This window comes from Myxocyprinus asiaticus, chromosome 6, assembly GCF_019703515.2.
Source record: "Myxocyprinus asiaticus isolate MX2 ecotype Aquarium Trade chromosome 6, UBuf_Myxa_2, whole genome shotgun sequence".
NCBI classification, from domain to species: Eukaryota; Metazoa; Chordata; class Actinopteri; order Cypriniformes; family Catostomidae; genus Myxocyprinus; species Myxocyprinus asiaticus.
In genome coordinates this window covers 27,985,207-28,005,410 of record NC_059349.1, presented here as the reverse complement: position 1 = coordinate 28,005,410, position 20,204 = coordinate 27,985,207, and the positions used below count along the sequence as shown (strand labels likewise).

The 20,204-nt window shown below is 39.9% G+C and overlaps 1 protein-coding gene across 2 annotated transcripts in view; it reads right to left on the bottom strand.

The window, feature by feature from the left end:
- Positions 1-2,389: 2,389 nt before the first annotated feature.
- Positions 2,390-20,204, bottom strand: part of LOC127442285 (glutamate receptor ionotropic, NMDA 3B-like) — a 67,934-nt gene continuing 50,119 nt past the window's right edge. The window contains exons 7-10 of one of the 2 annotated variants that reach the window (XM_051700189.1): positions 8,158-8,322; positions 5,944-6,014; positions 3,808-4,364; positions 2,390-3,702 (exon numbers count right to left, since the gene is read on the bottom strand). In XM_051700189.1, the coding sequence (XP_051556149.1) occupies positions 3,809-4,364; positions 5,944-6,014; positions 8,158-8,322 (792 nt within the window). In that variant the 3' untranslated portion in view covers positions 2,390-3,702; position 3,808. Of the gene's footprint in view, positions 4,365-5,943; positions 6,015-8,157; positions 8,323-20,204 lie in introns of both variants that reach the window. The other variant, XM_051700188.1, reaches the window with a different exon arrangement.

Sequence of the window (20,204 nt, the reverse complement as noted above, 5' to 3'; positions counted from 1 at the left end):
GGAAATTGCTCCCAAGGATGAACCAGACTTGTGGAAGTCCACACATTTTTTTTTCTGAGGTCTTGGCTGATTTCTTTTGATTTTCCCATGATGTCAAGCAAAGAAGCACTGAGTTTGAAGCTCAAAACAATGATTGACTGACGAGTTTCTAGAGAAAGCTGTTTCTTTTTTTTTGTTTTTTTTTGTTTTTGCCATTTTTGACCTAATATTGACCTTAAGAAATGCCAGTCTATTGCATACTGTGGCAACTCAAAAACAAACACAAAGACAATGTTAAGCTTCATTTAATGAACCAAATAGCTTTCAACTGTGTTTGATATAATGGAAAGTGATTTTCTAGTATCAAATTAGCAATTTAGCATGATTACTCAAGGATAAGGTGTTGGAGTGATGGCTGTTGGAAATGGGGCCTGTCTAGATTTGATCAAAAATGACTTTTTTCAAGTAGTGATGATGCTGTTTTTTTACATCAGTAATGTCCTGACTATACTTTGTGATCAGTTGAATGCCACTTGGGTGAATTTAAGTACCGATTTCCTTCCGAAACTGAAAAATCTGTACCTTATTCCAAACTTTTGGCTGCCAGTGTTTATGTATACATATATATATATATATATATATATATATATATATATATATATATATATATATATATATATATATAGATAGATAGATAGATAGATAGATAGATAGATAGATAGATAGATAGATATAGATATATATATAGATATATACAGTGCATTCAGAAATTATTCCAAACTTTTGACCGCCAGTGTATATATATATATATATATATATATATATATATATATATACAGAATATATATAATATACACTGCATTCAGAAAGATGGTAACTCTGGTTGAGCTCCAGACATCATGTGTGGAGATTGGAGAAGCTTGCAGAAGGACATCCATCACTGCAACACTCCACCGATCTGGGCTTAGTGGCAGAGTGGCCAGACGGAAGCCTCTCCTCAGTGCAAGACACATAAAAAGCATCTAAAGGACTCTCAGACTGTGAGAAACAAGATCTCTGGTCTGATAAAATGTAGATTGAACTGTTTGGCCTCAATTCCAAGTATCATGTCTGGAGGAAACCAGGCACCGCTCATCACCTGTGCAATAACATCCCAATGGTAAAGCATGGTGGTGGTAGCATCATGCTGGGTGTTTTTCAGTGGCAGAGACTGAGCGACTGGTCAGGGTTGAAGGAAAGCTGAATGCAGCAAAATACAGAAGTATGCTTCTCTAAATGTCGAAAGCTTACAGGATCTATTACATTTCCTATAGCGCCATCAAGCGCTCTGCGCATGCGTCTAGCGCTAGGAGTGTAATCAAGCTTGAAATTATGATCGTGCCTAGATAATTCTAGAGACTGCAATGGCAAACTGTACAGTGAAAAGGAGTTACATTTTGGTCTGTTTTCACCCAAAACCAAATGGATCACTTCAGACGACATTGATTAAACCACTGGTGTCTTATGGATTACTTTTATGCTGACTTTATCTCCTTTTTGGAGCTTTTGAAGTTCTGATCAACATTCACTTGCATTGTATGGACCTACAGAACTGAGATATTCTTCTAAAAATCTTTGTTTGTGTTCTGCACAAGAATTAAAGTCATCTGAAGGCATGAAGGTGAGTAAATGATGAGAGAATTTTTATTTTTGGGTGAACTAACCCTTTTATAGTTTCTTGCATCTGGCAACAGACTTTTAAAACAGCTATAGCGGTAAACCTAAGACTTGACACTTGACTATTTTGTCAAACACTCAATGGCCAGCCAAACATACTCTTTGAAGAGAAACAATTCAACATAATGAGGCCACTGTTCATCAGTCTCCCAGAGGAAAATGGTAGCTTGTCTATCAGTCTGACACTCTCCTCATCAGTCCCCTGACAGTCTGCCTCAGACAGTTTGCTCTCAGAAGCTTACTTTGAAATGAATGAGAGAAAGCTATCATCTTGCAAACAGTGGAACAGTTTGACAGCCACACCCAACATTTCAGGGTATGTTAACCTAGTTTAACACTGTTCAGTAATCAATGATTTAATAAATGTGTATTTGGATCAAGCATAATAGGCCAGAGTCATTTGACAGACATAATTCACTTGTTAACTCTACCACAAAAAATGTTGAAAGACATTTTTGAAAGACAATTTTTTAACCCTCTGATGATGCATGAATTATTAAATTACAAAGAGAAAAAAATTTCCTTATGCTTCTTATTACTTACAAATTAAAATGACAAACAAATATAATCATCCCCAAAACTTTTTTTAATATGTGTATTTTGAGTTTACATCTGTCCACTGCAATACAAGACAGTATTACATAAACCAGATGTCATAAATAAAACATACATAAAATATAAAGATGACCGTTATATAGAATTATTTATAAGGATTAAATGTTATTGTGGTTTGTATTACTGAATTTTTACTAATGGCTTTTAAATATCTGTTTATTGTAGTGAACACCATGCCCCAGAGGATTACATGAAATAAATTCACTAATACATATTTATTCCAAAATGTATTTATTAATGATAGTAAATGTATTAACTCATTCAGACTTTATAACATTTAGATTATACAGTGGAATACAGATGGCCTGTGACATCAGAGAATCAAACATCTCCAACACAATCATACTTTATCACCATTTAAACACACAAGCAAACATATCTATTCATACAGTATAAGTGTGGAAAAGTATACACAGCAAGACAAGTAGTAATGTACACAAATGTTTAAGTTTGGTCCATTGTTGCTTATCCCATTCAATTATTTACAAAATGAAGCTATTTTCATGCTGGACATCTGTAGATGCAGATATTCATCTTGGCCAGCAGAGAGTGGTGTATTACAGGGACAGTTCACCCAAAAATTACAATTCTGTCATCATCAGCCTGTCACCATGGACTTTCACCTGCATCTTGTTTTCCATACAATGAATGGTGAATGAGGCTGTTGGGTGTAATCCAATTACAAATAATTAGTTACTGTAATCTAATTACTTTTAAAGTCATAAAGTAGTGTAATGCAGTACATTTTAAATTCTTGTAATCAGATTACAATTACTGACTATAGGGTTATTACAGTACATTATAGGGTTATGCTTATTTCTTATATATTATTTATATAGAATACATAAATTATAGCCCCATAACGAGTCATTGTGAACGAGTCAATTGTGAACAAGAAATGTGAGGTATGTAACAATGAAAAAGGAACATTATTTTGAATTTTTGAGCAGAAAAATGTTTTAGAAAATAACTTAAAATTAATGTAATTAGTAATGTGATTACTTTTCAATGAAGTAATTAGTAAGGTAATCTGATTACAATTTAGGAGGAAATAATTAGTCATTTGTAGTGGATTACTCTTTTTAAGTAATTTACCCAACACTGGCTGTCACTGCCTAACATCTCCTTATGTGTTCAACAGAATAAAGAAAGTCATATAGGTTTGGAACAACAGGTGGGTGAGTGAATGATGACAGAAATTTCATTTTGGGGTGATCTATCACTTTAAGGGTCTGTTCTAGGTCCAGTGCTCTCTCTCTGGCTTAAAACACACACACACACGCATGCACGCACGCACACACACACACAGATAAATGCTTTCTCTCTTGAGCTGGAAGTCAGCCAGACTGCAGGATTACAAGTTGATTCCCACCTTACTCCCCAGCTGTCAATCTGAAAGGACAAAAGCAGAATAAAGGGCTACATGGCTTCTCAGATGAGAGATTGTCCCTTATCCCCCATATCCACTGTTACCCTCCTGAATGTCTTGCCACTTACATCAACTCTGCATGTTGATGTCTTTGGTCAGGGTATTGGTGGTGGAAGAGACCGACCGCTCAGCGGTATTAGAAGAAGAGGTTGTCTGGGTATGGCTGAGCCTTTGTCTGACCAGGCTACGCTGGAGCTCAGCTCTCCTGGCTAGGGCAGCCCTGAGACGGCCACGAAACTCCTCAATCCTCCCTTGCAGCTCCTGGAGCTCTTCTTCCCATGGCGTGGAGTGTCCAGAGCTGGCCGGGGGTGAGAGCACCAAACTGAGACTGAGATTAGGACCGCCGTTGGAGCACAACTGAGTTGGCGGACTGCCCACCAGGCCCCTCCTGCCTCTGTCTGGTCCAGGGGGCGGAGCTTGCAGTTGATAGCTGTTGAGTGTCTCTAGGTTGAAGTGGACACGCTTGTTATGCTCCTTGGCCTCTCGAACGGCCTTGGCAGTCTGATTGTTCCACTTGGTTGTAGAGGTGGAAGGGGAATTCGAGAAGGTGGAGGGCGGAGAAGAAGAGGAGGCGGGTGCTGGCAGGCGATGGAGGTTGCAGTTTTCTGACAGGCACAAGGTGGGGCTGAGAGAAAGACAATGCATCAAACATTTATACAAGCTGCAGATACAAAACACTTCAAAAACAGACTCTATAATCAATGGCAACACAGGGCCTCTTCAATGTGCCATTAATGCAGCAAATGGAACAGTATCCACTCAGCTCTCTTTTAATGGAGAGATATTGATACTGGCCATTGATTTGTGTCCTTTGTTTCGCATGTTCTTTTATAAGGTGTGTTTTTTTTTCTTTTACTTAACGCTGAATGCACACATTTGTTCAAAGCTCATAGACGATAGTATTTCTTCTGAGGACATTCATCAGTAACACATAAAGGATATTGTACAGTCAGGCAGTCATTATAAACCAAAATTAACCCAGATAACCTTGTATCCAGTGTTAGAAAAGGTACTGTTAGTAATGTATCCATTACAAATGTGTTATTAATTCTCCAAAAGTTTAATCAGATTACTGACTATTGATTGCTTCATCAAAAACATATTCACATTGCTAATTACTTTTAAGATACTTTCTAAAGCACTTTTCACAGAATGTTTGTATTTTGTTGAGCAGAAAAAGTCTATTTCCTCCTGCTCAGCACCACATATTTCTACCTTACAATGACTTGTTATAGGATGCATGCTCTTCAGCTGTCACAGAAATGCAAACATCCCTAATTCAATACTAACATATAGAATGGGGGAATCATTCTGTTTATTTAGAGTCCCACAGACACCCTACACCAACCCCTACCCCTAAACCTAACCCTCCCTTACAAAAACTAACCATTGGTTTTACTACAGTAACCATAGTATCACCATGGAATTTTGTAGTAAAATCACAATAACCACAAAATTAAACATGGTTACTATAATAACACCATATTACTGTAGTAACTCCATGGTTAATTGCATTAAAACTATGGTGTCCACAAAAAAAAAAAAAGGTTACTTCAGTATTACTATAGTAAAACCATGGTTCATTTTACATGGATCCAACCTTTCTCTCAACTCCCCGACCTTCACCATGAACAAATCACTGAGGAAATCAACCTTAATATTAATTGCAGTATTAAAGGAAATAACAAGAGTGGAGACAGGGAACAGGATGGGAAAAAGTGGGACAAAAGGTGGAATCGAACCTGGATCGTCTGCACAAAAAAAGGCACATCCTCATTCATTGTTAACTTACACCCCACACCACTGCAGCAACACAGGTGCAGTTTGTCTTCAATTTCTGTGTTTCCACCAGACAACTGGAGTGCAAATAGCCGCTCTGTGTGGCAGGTGCTATTTACACCTAGTGCCTATAGTCAGTCTGTTATTTTATTATGAGAAAAGAAAGTGACCACAGAATGATGTGCGAGACCTGTAACTAGGTCTGAAAACTGTCAATTATACAGTTTAGTGGTCATTATACAGAAATATTGGACCGCAGAATGCTGCGACTGACCAATCAGAATCAAGTATTCCAGAGAGCTATACATTTAGATAAATAGATAGACACACACTTCAATACAGAGAAACAATACATTTATGGCAGAAAGTGTGGTATAAAACCTAAAATGTGTCAGTTGGCTATGTGATAATCATAAACGGCTTACCATCTGTCTGTGTTCTCAGTCTCTGATTTTCTCTCATCCTCACAACCCATATTTAATGCACGGTGGATTTTCTGTAATAATAGCAACAACAAAAAAAGACAAAACCACACTCAATGCAGTATATACATATAACGTGCTTAGCACATATCCCACCCTACAGACTTGTGCTTTCAACTTTGTAACACTAGAGGGTGCAGGTCCCCCTGTTTTGTATCACAGGAACAAGAATGGTTTTCCCTGGTACTTTGAAAGAGAGTATTACACAAAAAGATTTGTTTTTTATTAACATAATTTAAACTCTCCCAATAAGTAAGCTTTTTTGGAAGTGCATGCAGTTGGCACGACTTTTAGCATCATTAACATACTCTTATTTGCACATAGCATAGGGTAGATCAAAGCTAATCATCACAAATGTCAAGTCGGGACAAGATGTTACATGTATCTTAAATGTTAAAAATCTAGAGAATTTATTAATTACAACATTCCTTGGCTGAAACAATGGTTTGATATTTCCTATGATAGGCTACCTTTTACATTTGTGCTGTTTCATAAATTATGTCGTGTTTTATAATTGTTTTAATGTTTACTTTTTCTGAAAAGCCTATTATAGGCTGTTTAAAGGTGCTGTAAGCGATGTTAAGCCTGGTTTATACTTTGGAAGAAGCCGAACTTGGCGAACAAAGCTGGCGTTTATACTTAAGCGTGGCGTCGATTTAAAAATTAGTTCGTTGAGAAAGACGTCTCGTAAGGCTTACATTTATGGCAGACGACACAGCAGGTAAGCTGTTACTGTCGTAATAATTTACAGCAGCTTGGTTAGACTTGTCACAGAGCCCCTTCCACTTTGGTGGCAAGTTATATGATCGGAGTTCATAAAAACTCCAATCTCTCTCCACGCATTTGTTGTGGCCATGCTGTCCTGGGGTCATTCCTATGTTCCCAGGGTCCTATGTTCCTCAGATTTATATGGCACATAATGAACACGTAAAAAAAGGCCCTATGTTCACAGGGTCCTATGTTCCCCAGATTTATATGGCATCTATATGGGTCCGTGTTGGACGTTCGGCCACGGGGGGCTGTGACCATGGCTCCCCAGCCAGCTGTACTACCACCATCCGCTCGGGTACCACCAGCACTACCAACGACCCGAGTTTGAGGCCGATCCGACCTCGCTTGGCCGAGTTATGCATCTATACGGGTCCGTATTGGACCCTTTTTCATGTGTTCAGTATGTACCATATAAATCTGGGGAACATAGGACCCTGGGAACATAGAACCCTGTGAACATAGGACCTTGGAAACATAGATACGCTCCCGCTTTCTTTGTGGAATTTGTGCTGTGAATCATTTATAAATGTATATTTCTGCTTATCAATTTTAGTAACCTAAGTAACTCCTCAGCTGGCATGTGCGATTGTAAATAATAAGCATCACGTCCAAACCACAACCACAAATTGTTTTAACCAATCATCAGCACTCTTCGACCAGTCGAGTTCTGTTGGGTCAAGAATTTCAAAGATTTACACGAACAGGACAAATCTCACCAAAGGAGCACCTTGGCAGAACAAAAAAGTCACTGCACTTCATCATCATTTGTAGGCGAACCAAGCAAAGCCTGTTCGCCCATTAAGTATAAATCAGCCTTTATCCATTCTGAAACTTTTGTTAGACTTAGCCACAGATTGAGCCATGACCCCTCTTTTCAAAACCCACCTTCCAAAGATACCGTCAAGACCGATACCAAACAGAAGAGCAGCAGTGCGTCTTCTCACAGTTGTCAAAAACAATAGCAAAATAGTGCCCTCAAATGGCAACTGTTATTAATTTGAATATGGCGTTAAACATGAATGATCTGTTTCAACTTAAAATGCGCAGACAGAAAACACATCAAACTCTTCTGATTGGCTGATCAAGGAATTTACAGGAGTTTACACAGTCTAGTGCTGTCACAGAAACCGGTGAGATAATTTAGGACACTAGTTTCTCTGATATCTTTCAGGGAGTAACAACATTTTCTGCATACCATTCCGTAAAAAAAAAAAAAAAAAAAAAAAAAAAACACTTACAGCACCTTGAACACCTGAGAAATATTCACTAGTAAAAATAAAATAACTTGCCCAGGTCTCCCCTATGTGTTTTTGAAGGTTAATAATCTGTCCTGTTTTTATTTTATTTATTTTTTTTTAATTATAGCATGTGGTGGCACAGGCTCACCTGACTGGTGTGGAGCCAGTATTTGAATCTCTGCTGGTGGCGGAGGTGAGGCAGGATGAATCTGAAGAAAGCGTGCTCCCCCAGCAAAGTGAGTAAAGCACCTGCCACCCCCACACACAACAGCACGAACAGTCCCGAGAAATGCTGGATACCCATCTGCAGCGTCTGCACACACAATGACACAAGAGAGGATCTCAGTCATTACAATAAATTACAGCTCTACTGCTGAGTGCAACCTAACCACAATACTTTATTTGAGTAGGTCTGTCATGCCAGAGACCAAGTATCATCATCAATAAGAATTGCCGAAAGTCTTCCTGCAATCAAGTGATTTTCATTGCACCCGAATATGCATTCTTCCCTGCTACACAGTAGGTAAAAAGAATTGCGTCATGCTTTACATGGGGTTGTAATGTTTCATGGTCTCGATGGTGGAGCCAGAGATGTGTCTGGAGATGGAGCCACAGGAGGATGGAGGATTTGGGTCTCAAGAGGAGGAACCGGAGGAGGTGCTGGCGGAGCCACAGGATCAGGGATTTGAGACTCAGTTGGTGGAGATAGTGGTGGAGCGGGCTGAACCGTAGGAGCTGGAGTTTCTGGGGTTGATGTTGGAGTTGTGGGAGATTCAGAGGGTGGAGCCGAGGGAGGCTTGACAAAGGCAGGAGGAGCAGCAGGAGTTGGGTTAAGAGGTTTAGGAGGTGGAGACCATGATGGAATAGGCAGAGCTGTAGGAGGTGGAGATCCAGGGATTGAGGGCAGAGCTGTGGGAGACACAGATGGCGGAGCCATGGAAGGGTCGACGGAGGCAGGTGGAGCCGAGAGAGGCTCGAGGGGTGAAGCCATGGAAGGCGGAGCCATGGGAGGCTCGAAGGGCAAAGCCATGGAAGGTGGAGCCATGGGAGGCTCGAGCGGCGGAGCCATGGATGACTGGAAACTGACTACCGTGGTCGAAAGCACAGGTAGAGACTGGGGATCGACCTCTGTGGTCGAGGGCACAGGTAGAGGCTGGGGATCGACCTCCGTAGTCGTGAACATGGGCAGAGACTGGGGAATGCCCTCCGTGGTTGTGAGCACTGTCAGAGACTGGGGAACGACTTCCGTGGTCATGAACATGGGCAGAGACTGGGGAACGACCTCCGTGATTGTGAGCACTGGCAGTGACTGGAGAGAAGGTGTCCTTTTCCTTCTCCTCTTCCAACCAGCAGGGAACGTGGTTACGGGGATGGTCGAGGCTACAGGCATTGGCTCTGGGACGGACGAGGCTAGAGGCATGGGCACTGGCTCATAAACCATGGCAGGCATGGGCACTGGCTCGTTAACCGTGGCAGGCATGGGCACTGGCTCATTAACCGTGGCAGGCATGGGCACTGGCTCGTATACCGTGGCAGGCATGGGCACTGGCTCGTATACCGTGGCAGGCATGGGCACTGGCTCGTTAACCGTGGCAGGCATGGGCACTGGCTCGTATACCGTGGCAGGCATGGGCACTGGCTCATATACCGTGGCAGGCATGGGCACTGGCTCGTATACCGTGGCAGGCATGAGCACTGGCTCGTATACCGTGGCAGGCATGGGCACTGGCTCGTATACCGTGGCAGGCATGGGCACTGGCTTGTATACCGTGGCAGGTGCGGGTGCTGGTTGTGGCCCGGGGTTCCCGCCATAATTCACAGTGTACGGGGGAAATGTATGGAGAGGAGTTACCTTGGAGACAGGGGAGGTGGAAGGCTTGGAGACAGGGGCCGTGGAAGGCTTGGAGACAGGGGCCGTGGAAGGCTTGGTGCAGTTGTCCTCATCCTCCTTTCCCAGAGTGAAGGGTGAGCTACAGAGTTCCAAAGCCACCTCCACGTAGTCGGCCAGCATCCAGTGAGGACCCGTCGGAGGCATCAGTTCCTTCAGTGCACTATTCAGGCCAGCTCTGAAGAAAATGACCAGAGAGTGGTCATCATAGTGCACCAAATTCGCTAGATGGAGAAACTCACGCACGTGATCCTCAACTGGACGGTCTCCTTGTTCGAGGAGGAGGATTCTTGGCCGATATGTCCATTTATTCTGTCAGTTCTTCTGTCATGGTGGTGTTTGTGGAGTGGAAGCGAGGAGACGCAGGAGTAACTTTAGACATTTAATAGAAAACGCTGGAACAGTGGAACACTACAAAGTAAAAAAACTCAACAATACAACGTAACAACTCAAGAACTGACAAGGAATGAATACAACAGGAGGGTATTTATACAAGTGGGTGCAGATGAGGGAATGGAGAACAGGTGAGGAGGATTGGGAACAGATGGCAGTGATGAGGGCAGTGCATTATGGGAAGTGTAGTCCGGGGAAAACTAAGGATGACACAAAACCAATTCAAAATAAGAGTCCATAGAACAGAACGGAGAATAACTGTGACAGTATCACCGTTCGAATTTAAATTAAAGTCACAGTAATTTTGCATAGTTGGAAAGAAAAAAAATATTCCACTTCCTGTCGCTCATATGTGTGGGACACACTTTGTAAAATAAGACAAGGAGCACATCTCAGTGGACAAAGGGCTTTGTAATACTGTCTAACAATTGCACTGGTTTTGCAGGGCCCTGAACCCTATGTGGGGGGCTTGCCTCATATAACTACCCTCTCGAATGATGATTATTGATTTGCATGCACAGCAGACAAAAAATACAGCAAGACACACTGACAATATGGATTGGCAGTGTAAAGGAACTGCAGGAGATTGGCCTTTCATGTGAGGTGAAAGAAAATTTAAAGAAATCTCAGCTCCATTCTAGAATCTTGGAATCGCTTCCCTCACATTTATGCTACGTCAAATGTTAAATAAATAGCTTAAAATTTAAATCTCCTGCACTAACACAACTTGATACTGTATATCCCACCAGATTACTCTTTCTAAATGACTGAAATCTAGAAAGATGAACAGATAATATTTCAGCACAAAATAGGAAACATAAACAGAAAAGTATTTAAGAGAGGGCTAAATTGCCCCGATACAAATACTTATGCATGACATTACCACTTTGGTGAGTTATGTTAAAAAGTTAAAGCAGGGGACAGTGGCAAAATGCACATGCAAACATGCATACATGCCACTCTGTCAGCCTCTGATAAGCTTTGGTTGACCTTAGTGGCCAGCTGAAGTTCAGAGCTCACTGCAGTGTTAAAAATAATCCAAATGCCACTACTGGTTTCGGAGAAGAGCATATCATGTCTGCTGAGCTGATTCCCTTAGCAATTTAAAAAAGGCAAAGGCTATTTACACCAAGGGCCTTATTTTAAAACCACTACATCTTGAGCGCAGTGCTATGCGATACACCATATGTGCAAATTCACTGGGTATGGCCATGAAGTTTTGGTATTTTAATGCCAGTCTAGACACAAGTGGGTCAGCTAAATTGTGTGCTCAAAGCGCAAGCAATATAAATGAAGACAGCCCATACATAAGAAGTTGGTAGCTAGTGAACATCAGAAATATATACCATTTAGATATACCTCTATGACGCTTTTTATATATGCGTGGAACAAACGGTGTTCGTTGGGACTATTTGGATTTATAAAATTATAGAGAATATAAGTATAATAAATCATATTTATCTACTGACACACCACACCATAGTTAGTATTATCTGCAATTGTCAGGGACTATATTTTGTGTACAATTGTAATTCCAGAATTTGGACACTCATTTAGAAATCACCAATCCCCAAACTGCAAATGCACATCAAATTAGATTTTGCAGCATTTTATTTGCATGGACCACCCATATATATATGCCCACAGCTATTGCAAACACTCCCACCCACTCTTAGTTGCGCATTGCCTTGGAAAATTGACATAGCGCACAGTCGTAGAGCTTAGAGCCCCAAGTGTAAATAGTGGAATATATTATTTGCACAACAGTGTAAATACTAACATACAAACACACATTACTGTATATACTGTATAGTACAAGTAGTTTAAAGGGTTAGTTCACCTAAAAAAGAAAATTCTGTCATCATTTAGTCACCTCGTGTCATTCCAAAAACGTATGACTTTCTAGCATCTGTGGAACACGGGGAGAAATTTTGAAGAACGTTGAAGCAACTCTTTTTCCATACAGTAAAAGTGAATGAAAAGTAAGACTGTCAGTCCCTAATATTCTTCCTACCTTCTCTTTTTGTGTTCCATGTTAGAAAGAAAGTCATTGGGTTTGGAACAACATGAGGGTGAGTAAATGATGACAGAATTTTAGTTTTTGTGTGAATTATTCCTTAAAAAACATGCTATTGTAGCTATTAGAATAATATAATACTTACTAACATGTACTATTTCAATTTTGGTACATATATCTGCACTGCATGGCCAGTGCTATTTACACTTTTCACTCTGTTCAAAACAACAATGCTACTGTAGTATTAAAAATTTAACAAGTCCACAAAAAAAAAAGAAGCTACTCATTTGTAAAAAAAATTTTTATTTAACTTTGGCTGTACACACACTGTTGGCACAAGATATAAGGATTTCTGAACAACAAAGTAATATTTAAGAACAAATACTGGCATTTTGTCCATAATTTATTTATTCATTTATTTTGAAAGTATGCCAGATGCAGCACTTCATGTCGGATTGTTGCTTTAAATTCCCCATCTTTCTCTGTTTCCCCACATCTTTGTATCTGGCAATGAACCAAGATGCTGTTTGAAAAAATGTGTCTAGTTAAATCAAGACAGAATAATATTGAGGAGATAAAATGCTGCTGTTTGATTTGAAGCCACTTCTATAAACAGCTCGGGAATAAAGAGAAATAAACATTCAGTCAAAGGGGACAACCGACTGTGAGGACTTCATAGGTGATTCTGCCTGCTAGTTTGCTGAATTTATTGCACAGCAGAGTAGTGCTTTTACAGCAGAGAGTCGGTGGTGACAGGACAGCTCGGCTCCAGAGCAGAGAGAGAGAGAGAGACACTGAGATGGGTTCCAGCTGGCACAGGGGCCAAAAACAAATGTCATTGCTTCTGCTCATGAAGTCCCCCTTTCATAACCACAGCTAGGTAATGAACCCAGACTGTCCAGGACAATGTCTTACAGGAGCACTACAACTCCTGGGAGGTTATTGACTGGGACTCCATTGATGGAGTATGTTGGCGGCTGCTATTCAAAAGCTCACTATTAAACTGCGGGAGACAGTAATTCCAAACAAAAGGATTTTTCTGATGGAAAAGAGCTGGTCTGACAGTAAGGAAAACTGGTCAAGGGCAGAACCCACTTATTCACCTGTACAAAAACAGATGTACTGTATAGAGGCACACACATACACAAACAAACCCATGTATCTACACAGGAGTGACGATTGCTTGAAAGCTGCAAGGCAAAAATGGCTTGCCTTGAAATTCCTTAAAAAAATAAGCTCTTAAAATGGAAACTTTAAGACCAATAATTACAGCTGCACTGTAAAAAGTGTTAACCTGTAATTTTTAACCCCTTACACTCTGCTGTTTATTTTGGCTAACAATTGCAGGTTTAATTTCTGACTATTCCAATAAGTCATAAACAGTACTGTATGTTTACAATGTTTTCATGAACATAAAAAATAAATAAATAATTTGGAAGCATGCAATTCAGTCTCTGTTTGCTCTATGACTCTGTAAAAAAGTGTTAGTTCATTCCACTATACTAAAAAATATAGATATCTGAAATGCAGGTGTCGCTCGTCCATAGACATTCAGTCTTTGTGTTATCCCACAGACCTTCCAAGATGATTTATCAAATATCTCTGAGTTGACTAGAAGCTTAATCTAAGTGTTGTAGGAAAGCTAAGATCCTCAGCTTTGTGATGATTTATATCAATTAATCATCAATGGTCAGCAAAATTTGTTTATCATGCTTTTTCTACTGGACTGCATATTGTGTTCTGGAGATTTGAGATCATTAGCTGGGTCTCCATCCAACATTTTTTTATGCGCATTTTCAAATTGCGCATAAGAAATCCTGAATGGAAATGCTTGATATTTGAATAAACGCTCAAAATTTGCATCACATTTAATGTGCTAGGGGTAGGTGGATTTTCTAGAGCTTCGCATTATTTAAAATGCGCATTAAGGTGATGGAAACAGTTTATTTGCAAAACTATGACGTGTTTTGACCATTCGTGCACGTGTTATGAGTGTGCGATAGCTTGATGTGAACGAAAGGTCAGACCTTTCTTCATGCATAGACCTTAGCATTCGGAAGTGTTCAACCCACAGCTGGTCTTTAAAGTGGTTCCTCAAAATCTGCCAGAACAATTTTTAGTGCGGGCGCTCCCATGTATGCGGAGGCTGGCATGTATGGGCATCGCATCCATTTTAGCCCTCATTATATCGGATATTACACTTGTTCTGTGGCGTCTCCTGGCAGCATTTAATAAAACAAATGTACAATTTGCTCCAATCCTGCAAATAAAACTCTCCTGGAAACAAGGAGGTCATTCAGCTGCTCCATCAAGACAAGGCGGATTCCCTAAAGATAATGCGCACGGCGTAGTGGATGGAAACACGCAAAGGTTCCTATTTTTGTTTTAGTACATTTTTTTGAAATGCTAAACATTTAGATGGAAACCCAGCCATTCTGAAGATAACAGCCTAAGGTAAAAGCTGATATAGAGTTTTTGTCTATTTAGGGTTTACAGAAGCTGTGAACGGCGCAGACATGAGAAAATTGTTGTTATTGTCTCACAGAGATCATATTTTACTTTGTTATTATTTTGATTCTTTTAACTTCATGATTATTTAAAAAAGAAAAAAAAAAGAAAAGTCATAGTCTGCTTTTTTGACAATGAGGGTTTTCATTTGATATAAATGACTTCCGGTCGAGTGAACGCTGGAGTGTTTGTCTGCCGCTGCTCTCTGGCTTCTTTTCAATGTTTTTAGATGCTTTTTTTTAGTGGCCTTTTGTAGGAGCGACCTCAGGAAATCGAGTTTTATGCTTCTCTTTTATGGACAATCTTATGGACTATTGACTTTTTAGTTTGTTTGAAATCTACACTACACCTAATGATTACTCTTTCTCAAAAAGTTTTTTTCACAAAAATGAACTGAAATTCAGCGAATACTTATCAAACAAACATGAAACATATGGGGGGCCAGGGTAGCTCAGTGGTAAAATATGCTGACTACCACCCTGGAGTTCGCTAGCTTGCTAGTACAAATCCCAGGGCGTGCTGAGTGACTCCAGCCAGATCTCCTAAGCAACCAAATTGGCCCGGTTGCTAGGGAGGGTAGAGTCACATGAGGTAAACTCCTCGTGGTCACTAAAATGTGGTTCCTTCTCGGTGGGGCGCATGGTGAGTTGAGTGTGGTTGCCGTGGTGGGTGGCGTAAAGCCTCCACACGCGCTATGTCTCCGTGGCAACGCGCTCAACAAGCCACGTGATAAGATGCACGGGTTGACAGTCTCAGATGAGGAGGCAACTGGGATTCGTCCTCCGCCACCCGGACTGAGGCGAATCACTACGCGACCACGGGGACTTAAAAGCACATTGGGAATTGGGCATTCCAAATTGGGAGAAAAAAAAAAAAAAAAAAAAACATGAAACGTGTCTAAAGAAAGCTTAAAATGTCTACTTTTAAATAAAACAATTCAAAATTAAAACAAATATTCTCCTGCAATGTAATCTGTATGAAACTAAAGAGATGTACAGTTTCTCCTGGCTCAGCTAATTATCGCTAATGTGATCCCACCCATGCGCAGAGGACGCTATTCACACGGTAATGTGCTGAGGCGATCAATGCAAATGGTAAACGCCCCCAACAATGTCTTAAAAAGCATCAAGTTCATCATCAGATTCATTCATTTTCCTGCGTGTTTAGAAGATGGCACGCTACATAGGTGAGGAAGCTCTACAGATGGTCCTGGATAGTAACGAAGAGTTCGCATTTTCCTCAGAAGAAGAGCAGGACTCCAACGATGAACGTTTGCATTTTGAAGAGCAACTTGATCCAGCCGAGGATACAATTTCGGATGAGTAAGTCTTTACTTACATTAGTTGACATGCTATTTTATATAAACGTACATATTTTACTAGTTGGACTATTTCCATACTTGCCAGCCAGTATTCAGAGTATTGAAATTTGAAATATTGTATGTCCTAATAGGCAAGTTTTAGTTACATTTAAATGTTTTTTCGGCTTAAGCAGTTATTTAAATTGTATGCTGTATGATATAAATATGATATGTAATGTGATATAAAAATAATATGAATGTTTAGATTCTATTTTAACTAGTGTTTATGCTGCTTCATTATCAGCTTGTGCTCGCAAATATCTGTTCGGGTGTAAATGTGTAAAATGTGCTGTAAATATGCCCATATTAAATAAATCTGCATATTAGAATGATTTCTGAAGGATCATGTGACACTGAAGACTGCAGTAATGATGCTGAAAATTCAGCTTTGATCACAGGAATAAATTGCATTTTACAATATATTCAAAGAGAAAACAGTTGTTTTAAATTGTAAAAATATTTCAAAATATCTCTGTTTTTGCTGTATTTTGGATCAAATAAATGCAGCCTTGGTGAGCAGAAGAGACTTATTTTAAAAACATTTTAAAATTACCGATCTAAAACTTTTAAATGGTAGTGTAGGTCTAAAGTTTTTAATTAAGTCTTTATGTAAAGAAAATGTATAGTCAGATTACTTCTTTTAACTTAAACTTGATTTTGTGAATAAGCTACAAACAGTACATTCAATCATTAAGTCTCCTAACATTCATTCTCTCTCAGTCACATTCCTCATTGATAGGCCCAGGGGAGGGGTCTTTGTCTCCTCAGGTGTGAATCACATCATATATTCATGATCATCCACGCCTCCTCGCATATGGCCTTTCTAACACTAAAAGTGTCTTACAAAAGTTAAATGACTATATTGTTTAGTATGAATGAGTGATCAGGATGGTTTTCAGATCATTTTGTAGCAAAAACCCTAGGCTACAAGATCCAGTCCTCAAAAGTCTTGTGAACAAATATTTAGTATGTGTTATATGGCCTTATTTCAGTGACTTAAAAACCATGCATAAATGTTATTTTCTCAAAAGTACAAACATGTACATACATGTTGCTCACATATTATTGTAGCCCAGTTTGTGCTGAATACAGTGTTATCAGACTTTAGCCATTTAGCAACTGAAAAAAGCACAAATGTCAAGGCATGTCAAAACTTCTCCAGGGGCCCAAAACACCCTCAGACCCCAGAGGATCACCGCTGCACTTACAGATGGTCTTTGCCGGGACTGCTATGTGCAGTCTTAAATAGGCTGCTTGATTCCCTGTCCATCGTCCATGTCCAGTGGTGCTGGAGCACGTGGACTTTGAATTCAAATCGTGTTGGTGGATTCATTGAGGATGTTCTGCCTTCTGTTGCCCATCTTGGCCTGTTGGAGTTTTGCTGCTGGCCCTCGCCAGTTTCAGCGGAGAGCTCCCTGCTTGTTTGCAAGGTCATGCAATCATCTTCCAACATGGTTATATTCTACTCCTCTCTGGATTTACAGCATTTGAATTCCTCTGCCCGCCTGTCAGATGTAGTTTATAACTATTGCGCTGCTCTTGGAATTGTCCATCGAGGGTCACACCTACATCCCTGCAGATTACGACTGATTCCTCTGACAACCACCATATACCGGCCATCTGGTCTTCAAGCTGTCACCCTCTGACTGGTGAAAGTGATGTGATGCTGGTGTCAATTTTGATAATATCAGCTTGCTGAAAAGCACATCTTTTATTTCACCGCAAAATGCATTTGTCACCACTAGATGGCTCTCATTAATGCACGGTCAATATTGACCAAGTCTGTTATTCTGAATGACTTTTTTTATATCGTGATCATTGGACTGTTTATTCATCACTGAGACCTGGCTGAATCCTGCCGAACAAATGGCCCTGGGGGATCTAACACCACCAGGCTGTGACTTTTTAAATAACTCACGGACTTCAGGGCGAGGAGGTGGTGTTGCCACTGTTTTTAGAAACACTTTTAAATGCAGAATGCTTTTGAACATGTATTCTAGTTTTGAGGTCCAACTCTTAAAGATTGATATCTTGGGTCCTGCTTTCTGTGCACTTGTGTATAGACCTCCAAGATTTAATAAGGACTTCATCCAACAACTTTCTGACTTTCTCTCTGGGCTGGTGTCACGTGGTGATAGACTCCTGATTCTTGGGGATTTTAATATTCATGTATGCTGTCCATCAAAACCTCTGGTAAATGAATTTATCTCCCTCACTGAGTCTTTAAATTTTGTATGACATGTCACTGGTCCTACTCACAATATGGGTCATACATTAGATCTTGTATTATCTTATGGTCTTTCTGTATCCAACTTAGAGGTCTTCAATATTGGCATTTCTGACCATTGTCCAATAATGTCTTAATAGAGTCTGTCTCTACTTGTCCTCTCCCTACTTTTTCTCAGCCCTTACATCACTCCCGGTCCATTCACTCATCTTTTCGCCAATCTTTTTTTAGATTTTTATCTAATGCATTTCACAGATGATGTCTTAGCTGGACTCGACACTGAATCATTGGTTGAAGCTTTTAATAAATCTTGTACTTTTACACTTGATAATGTCGCTCTGCTCAAGCCAAGGAGAATTAAGGGTGTTTCACAAGTCACCCACGCTCTCAGACAAGAGTGTAGAAAAGCTGCCGCAAGTGGAAACAAGACAAGCTTAATGTCTCTTATGATATTTTAAAGGAGTGTTTAACTAACTATCAGTGAGCTGTAAATGAAACGAAAGCTAAGTTTTTCTCTACATTAATCTCTGATAATGCAAATCGACCAAAAATTTTGTTCAAAACAATTGATTCTGAAATGTTAGAAATGCTTTTCTGGATGCCACCCAAGAGACCTGTGAAACATTTTTAAACTTCTTTACTCACAAAATTGAGTAGATTAAAGGTGCAATTGTACCTTCACAATTTGATCATCCACAAATTCCTTCCCCGTCCAGCTCCCTGACTCACTTTGAACCAGTTACGTCAGCCCAGTTAGCAGATGTAGTCTCTAAGATGAAGTGTTCCAGTTACAAGCTGGATATTCTCTCTCCGCGCCTTCTTAAATAAGTTTTCATGACTATCAGTTCCTGTGTGACAGCTATAATTAACAGCTCATTAGCAAGTGGAGTTGTTCCAAGAACTTTTAAACATGCAATTGTACATCCTTTGTTAAAAAAAAAAAACCTTTTTTGGATCTGGCAATACACAACAATTACAGACCAATCTTCAAACTGCCTTTTATTTTCAAGATTTTGGAGAGAGATGTTTATTCGCAGCTCCACTCCTATCTAAATACATTTAAAATTTTAAACACATTTCAGTCAGGTTTCAGACCTGAATCTGAATCTGCAGTGTTGAACGTCACTAATTATATATTTTTCTCCATGGATTCAGGTTCACCTGTCGTCTTAGTTTTATTAGTTCTCAGTGCCGCATTCGACACTATCGACCATAATATTCTCCTCAATCGTCTAGAATGTATGGTTGGCATCCAGGGTATGGCCCTCCTGTGGTTTTCATCCTATCTAAAAGAAAGGACGTTCTCTGTTAATTTAAGTAATTTTTCTTCTGCGTCGGCTCAATTACAGTGTAGGGTCCTTCAGGAGTCGATTTCAGGACCCTTGTTATTTTCCCTGTATATACTTCCTCTGAGCTCTATTTTTCAGAAGTATTGCATATCTTATCACTGTAATGCTGACGATTCACGATTTTATTTTCCAGTGAGCGTAGACAAGAATTGTTCATTTGAGAATGTCCTAAATTACTTAAAAGATATTAAGCATTGTCTGGCAAACAATTTTTTACAATTAAATGAAAGCAAAACCGAAGTTCTGATTTTAAGTTCCTCCATGTCCTCTTACCTGGCCTAGTTGCCCAGTTAGGTCCTCTGACGTTGATTGAACAAGATCATGTGAGGAGTGATTTTAGACTCCTTGTTACTTTTCAATAAGCAGATCAGTGATGTTGTCAAGGGTAGCTTTTTCCACCTGAGATCTATCGTTAAAATAAAAAAAAATTATTTCCCATAAAGACTTGGAAAA